The sequence below is a fragment of the Pipistrellus hanaki genome (genome assembly GCF_964339955.1).
Source record: "Pipistrellus hanaki genome assembly, chromosome: 3".
NCBI classification, from domain to species: Eukaryota; Metazoa; Chordata; class Mammalia; order Chiroptera; family Vespertilionidae; genus Pipistrellus; species Pipistrellus hanaki.
The window spans coordinates 92314913-92321749 of record NC_140505.1 but is presented as its reverse complement, the minus strand read 5'-3'; the positions used below and the strand labels follow the sequence as shown (position 1 = coordinate 92321749).

The 6837-nt window shown below is 42.6% G+C and overlaps 1 protein-coding gene across 1 annotated transcript; it reads right to left on the bottom strand.

The window, feature by feature from the left end:
- Window positions 1-5688: 5688 nt before the first annotated feature.
- On the bottom strand, window positions 5689-6660 carry LOC311618525 (large ribosomal subunit protein mL55-like). Its single transcript, XM_084876156.1, has one exon. The coding sequence runs from the start codon at window positions 6544-6546 to the stop codon at window positions 6163-6165; it is 384 nt and encodes a 127-aa protein (XP_084732282.1). The 5' UTR covers window positions 6547-6660; the 3' UTR covers window positions 5689-6162.
- Window positions 6661-6837: the final 177 nt, after the last annotated feature.

The following is a 6837-nucleotide window of genomic DNA, read 5'->3' as shown; positions in this document are numbered from 1 at the left end:
AGTGGGATTTATTCCGGGAATGCAAGAATGGTACAATATCCACAAATCAATAAATGTGATACATGACTTAAATTGAGAGACAAAAACCATATAGTCCTATCAATTGATGCAGAAAATCATTTGACAAAATCCAACACCCTTTCTTGATAAAAACTCTCAGCAAAGTGGAAATAGAGGGATCATACCTCCACATCATAAAAGCCTTATCTGACAAACCTACAGCCAACATCATACTCAATGGGAAAAACTAAACTCATTTCCCTTAAGAACATGAACAAGATAGGGTTGCCCACTCTCATCACTACTATTTGACATAATTCAGGAAGTGCTAGCCACAGCAATCTGACAAGAAGAAGAAATAAAAGGCATCCACATAGGAAAAGAATAAGTAAAACTGTCCTTATTTGCAAATGACACGATACTATACATAGAAAAATCCAAAAGCTCAATAAAAAACAAAAACTATTAGACCTAATAAATGAATTTTGCAATGTAGCAGGATGCAAAATTAATGCCCAGAAATCCTTGGCCTTTTTATACACCAATAATGAACTCACAGAAAGTGAATTGAGAAAAAAATCCAAATTACAATTGCACCAACAAAATTAAGATATGTGGGAATAAACTTAACTAAGGAGGTAAAAGACCTATACTCAGAAAACTATAGGACATTGAAAAAAAAAAAAGATAGGAGAAAACATCCTATATAATAAAGAGAAAATATGCAAATTGTCATCATGCTGTAATGGCTCAGACACTCAACAATGGGTAGCAAGGAATGGGGACCAGCCAGGCACAAATAAGCTCACACGAGAGAGGAATGGGTACCACGCAGGCTGCTGCCCGGGAGAGGAACAAGCCACCCAGCCCATGGTCCCAGGCTTTGTAGCTGCAACTGAACCTGTGGCCTGGGAGATGGACAAGCTGCCCGTCTTATGGTCCCAGGCACCAGCGCCTGTGCTGCAACCCAGGAGAAGGACAAGCAATCAGCCCCTTGGTCTCAGGCACCTGTTTCTGCAGCCCAGGCAAAGCTGCCCTCCCATGATCCCCTACATCTGTGATTGGCCCAGGTGAAGCCAGCTCAGGTCCTGGGTGACTGCATTTGTCTAAAAGGTGGGAAGCCTGGGTCCCGGGTGCCTGTGACTGGCAGCAGGAGGGAATACTGAATCCCAGCTGTGGGGGTAAGGCTGAGGTAGTTAGGGGCAATCAGGCCAGTAGGGGAGAAGTTAGGGCAATCAGGTAGGTAGGGAAGCAGTTAGGTGGAATCAGGCAGGCAGAGGTGGTTAGGGGTGATAAGGCAGGCAAACACTTAGGATTTCAAGAGGGGTCCCAGATTGGAGAGGGTTCAGGCCAGGCTGAGGAACCCTCCCTCTTGCTTCCCCCCGCTGTTGTGCATGAATTTAGTGCACCAGGCCTCTAGTAAACAAGTCAAAGAGCATACCATGTTCATGGATTGGTAGAATTAACATCATTAAAATGTCCTTACTACCCAAAGCAATCTACAGATTCAATGCTATCCCCATTAAAATACCAATGGCATATTTCAAAGATCTAGAACAAACTCTTCAAAAATTTATCTGGAATTAAAAAAGACCCCCAATAGCCACAGAAATCCTGGAAAGAAGAAAAAAGTTGAAGGGATCACAATATCAGATATCAAGCTATATATCCAAGCCATTGTTCTCAAAACTGCCTGGTATTGGCACAAGAACAGATATATAGACCAATGAAACAGAACAGAGAACCCAGAAATCGACCCAAGCCATTATGCTCAATTAATATTTGACAAAGAAGGCAAGAGTATAAAATGGAGTCAAGACAGTCTCTTCAATAAATAGTGCCAAGAAATTTGGCCAGATATATGCAAAAAGATCAACAATTTAGACCATACACAAAAACAAACTCAAAATGACTAAAGGACTTAAATGTAGTAAGATGAGAAACTATAAAAATCCTACAAGACTCCATAGGCAGCAAAATAGCAGACATATTTTATAGCACTATCTTTACTGACACAGCTCTTAGGGCAATGGAGACTAAGGAGAAAAATAAACAAATGGTTCTGTATCAAAACAAAAAGTTTCTTCACAGCTAAAGAAACCATCAACAAAACAAGAAGAAAGCAAGGGAGAATGTATTTGCCAATGGTATCTTACCTAATAGTAGACAAATATTTAAATTGACCGTACCTCCATTATGCCCACCAGTGAATCAGGAGTATGAAAATTAACCCACAAAATATGGCGGGTTAATTTGCATAGGCAGGCACGGAGTGAAGACTGAAGCTTCTGCCTGAGCAAAGACTGAAGATTGAAGGCTTCTCCCATGGCTGCAGCCAAGCATGAAGGCTGCAGGCTGAAGGCTCCACTGAAGACTGCTGGCTGAAGGCTTTGCTGAAGGCTGAAGGCAGCAGGCTTCTGCTGCAGCCTGGTATGGGTTGCCTGAGAAAAAACAGTGCCGGCAACCAGGGGAAGGAATGCCTACTGCACTAGTCTTTGTTCAGTGGGCCTCTAGTTTCATATGAGGTTTTAATCCTCAAAATTTACAGAGAACTCATACAACTTAACAAAAGGAAGATAAACAACCCAATCAAAAAATGGGCAAAGGACCTAAATAGAAATGTTTCTAAAGAGGACGTACATAAGGCCAAGAGACATATGAAAACATGCTCAAAGTCACTACTCATCCGAGAGATGCAAATTAAAACAACAATGGTCAGAATGGCTATCATCAACAAATCAACAAAAAACAAGTGCTGGTGAGGTTGTGAAGAAAAAGGAACCTTCATGCACTGCTGGTGGGAATGCAGACTGGTGCTGCCACGGTAGAAGACAGTATGGGGTTTCCTCAAAAAGCTCAAAATTGAACTCCGATTTTACCCAGTGATCCCACTTCTAGGAATATCTCCCAAGAAACCAGAGATACGAACCAGAAAGTATATGTGTACCACTATGTTCCTAGTAGCACAATTTACAATAGCTAAGATTTGGAAACAACCTAAGCGCCCATCATTAGATGAGTGGGGAACAAAATGAAGTACATCTGCACAATGGAATACTACGCTATTATTAAAAAGGAACTTTTACTATTTGCAACTACATGGATGGAACTGGAGAGCATTATGCTAAGCAAAATAAACCAGTTAGAGAAAGATAAATATCACATAATCTCACTCATATGTGAGATAAAATGATCCACATAATTTGATGAACAAGAATAGATCCAATAGCATATGGCAGGGGAGAGGAGTTTAGAGAGCAACCAAAGGACATTTATGCATGCATATTAGCATGACCAATGGACACACTGGGGTAGTGGGGGCTTGCCCTGGGTGGGAATGGATTGGGAGGGGGCAGGGGAAGGCTAATCAGGGAAATAGGAGATATGTGTAAAACTTTAGACAATAAATTTAAAAGAGGTGAAAAAAAAGAACTAAAATGGCAATAACAAGCACCTATCAATAATAACCTTAAAGGTAAATGGATTAAATGCTCCAATCAAAAGACACAGAATAGCTGAATAGATAAGAAAACATGAACCACCAAAAATGCTTTTGCTCAGTGGATAGAGCATCAGCCTGCAGATTGAAAGGTCCCATGTTCGGTTCCGGTCAAGGGCATGTACACTGGTTGTGGGCACATCCCCAATAGTGGGCATGCAGGAGGCAGCTGATCGATGTTTCTAACTCTCTCTCTCTCTTCCTCTGTAAAAAAAAAAAAAAAAAAAAAAAAAAAAAAATATATATATATATATATATATATATATATATATATATATATATATATATATATAAAATGGTGGGAAAAAAGAAAACATGAACCAAATGTGTGCTCTCTACCAGAGACCCACCCCAGAACACAAGATTCAAACAGTTTGAGGAAGAAGGGATGAAAAAATTTTTTCCATGCAAATAGAAATGAAAAAAAGCAGTGGTAGCAATTCTCATATCTGACAAATTAGATGTCAAAATGAAGGCCATAACAGGAGACAATAAAAGCCACTATATAATTCTAAAGGGATCAATTGAACAAGAGGATGTAAATTTGGTAAATATATATGCACCCAATATAGGAGCACCTGAATATATATATAAAAAAAACTTAGGAAAAAAATTTTAAGGAGAGGTGGAAAACAATCCTATATAATAAAGAGTAATATGCAAATTGACCATCACACCAAGACACAAAATGGCCACCCCCATGTCGTCAAAGATGGCTGTCCCCATGTGGGTACAGATGGTTGCCACAAGATGGCCTGCAGGGGAGGGCAGTTATGGGAAGTTTGGGGTGACCAAGCCAGTAGAGGAGGGCAGTTGGGGGGCACTCAGGCTTGCAGGGGAGGGCAGTTGGGGGGGACCCAGCCTGAAAGGGAGGACAGTTGGGTGGGGGACAAGGCCTGAAGGGGAGGGCAGTTGGGAGCCAGCAGTCCTGGATTGTGAGAGGGATGTACGATCGCCCATTTAAACAGGCAGTTGGACATCCCTTAAGGTGTCCCAGATTGGAGAGGGTGCAGTCTGGGCTGAGGGACACACCGCTGCCATGCATGAATTTCATGCACTGGGCCTCTAGTACAGTCTTAGTAAGGGACTAGAGTCAATGAGGAAACTGATTCTTTTTTTAAAATGTTTTTATTGATTTCAGAGTAAGAGAGAAGTAGAGAGAGACAGAAACGTTAATGATGAGAGAGAATTGATTGGCTGCCTCCTGCACACCCCCTACTGTGGATCAAGCCACAATCCAGGCATGTGCCCTTGACCAGAATCAAACCCAGGACCCTTCAGTCTGCAGGCCAATGCTATATCCACTGAGCAAAATCAGCTAGTGCAGGAAACAGTGCCTTTTAATGATAAACTAGATCAGATGGCATTATTTATTTTATTTTTATTTTTTTATTAAATTATTATCTGTGTACATATACCATTGCCACGCCCCCATACATGCCCTCCCTTCCCAGAGTTTTGTGTCCATTGGTTGTACTAATATGCATGTATACAAGTCCTTCTGTTGATCTCCTATCTTCCTCAGATCTCCCTATCCTCCCCGCTATAATTTGACAGTCTGCTTGTTGCTTTACTGTCTCTATATCTATCTTTTCGTTCATCAGTTTATAATGTTCTTTATTATCCATAAATGAGTGAGGTCATATGGTGTTTCTCTTTCATTGACTGGCTTTTTGCACTCAGCATGATGTTCTCCAATTCCATCCAGGTTGCTGCAAATGATGAGAATTCCTTCTTTTTTATGGCAACGTAATATTCCATTGTGTAGATGAACCATAGATTTTGATCCAATCATCTGCTGATGGGCACCTAGGCTGTTTCCAAATCCTGGCTATTGTAGATTGTGCTGCTATGAACATAGGGGTGCATATATCCTTTCTGATTGGTATTTCTAGTTTCTGGGGATATTATTCTAGGAGTGGGATTACTGGGTCAAATGGGAGTTCCATTTTCAGGTTTTTTTTTTTTTTTTTTTTTTTTTTTAGGAAACTCCACACTGTTCTCCACAGTGGTTGCACCAGTTTGCATTCCCACCAGCAGTGCACGAGGGTTCCTTTTTCTCCACATCCATGCCAACCCTTGTCGTTTGTTGATTTGTTGATGTTGGCCATTCTGACAGGTGTGAGATGGTACCGCAGTGTTGTTTTGATTTGCATCTCTCGGATAATTAGTGACTTTGAGCATGTTTTCATGTGCCTCTTGGCCTTCCTTCTGTCTTCTTTTGAGAAGATTCTATTTAGATCCATTGCCCATTTTTTAATTGGGTCATTTATCTTCCTTTTATTAAGTTGTATAAGCTATCTGTAGATGTTGGAGGTTAAACCTTTATCAGTGATAACGTTATCTGGATTCTCTATTCTATTCCATTGATCTGTATGTCTGTTCTTGTGCCAGTAGCAGGCTGTTTTGAGAACAGTGACTTTGTAATACAGCTTGAAATCTGGTATTGAGATCCCTCCTACTTTACTCTTCTTTCTCAGGATTGCTGTGGCTATTCAGGGTCTTTTTTGTTCCAAATGAATTTTTGGAGAGTTCTTTCTAGGTCAGCGAAATATGCCATTGGTATTTTTTTTTTTTTTTTATTTAAAATCCTGACACTCCATTTAAAGATGAATGCCCTCCCCTTCTACAGCATCCTGAGCCAGGGCAGCTTGTGGGCATGATCACTTCTTGGTCCAAAACTGCTTGTACCACTCTAGGTCAAAGCTGTCAGGGAGCTCTGGCTCCTCCTCCTCCTTCTTCCCTCTGAGCTGGGCCTCACGTTTGCGGAACCGTGCCTGCCTCTCCTCTGGGGACAGGGCATCCAGGTCCACAAGCATCGCCAGAACTCGCCGGGGCTCCCGGTATGGGATGTGAATGGTGGAACCATCCTGCTTGACCAGGAGCATGGGGTAGAAGCGTGCATAGGCCTGTCTGTGCACACAAGTGAGCAAAGCTCTGCTGCTGTCAGCTCGACGTGAAGATATGTGCAGGCAGCGGCCCACACAGGGGGCCCCCATCACCACATGCTGCCGCACCAGGCCAAGCATGCTGCCCACGACTGCCATTCCTCCTGAGGGTCACTGTGGCATGTGAAGGCCCAGTGTGTGACCTTCCGCCCTCACGCAGCGCGGCACCGACACCAGCCCCGCAGCGGCGCAGCAGCCACGCCGCCACGGCAAGCCCCCCGTCGCCCGGCACTGACGCACAGCCCGACATAACCCCCCCCCCCCCCCCCTAGCGGAAGTCTGCCATTGGTATTTTAATGGGGGGTGCATTGAACCTATAAATTGCCTTAGGAAGTACGGACATTTTAATGATGTTGATTCTACCAATCCATGAACATGGTATGTTCTTCC

Excerpts from the sequence above, each read along its gene's own strand:
- LOC311618525 (XM_084876156.1), bottom strand. The coding sequence starts at position 6,546 with ATGGCAGTCGTGGGCAGCATGCTTGGCCTGGTGCGGCAGCATGTGGTG.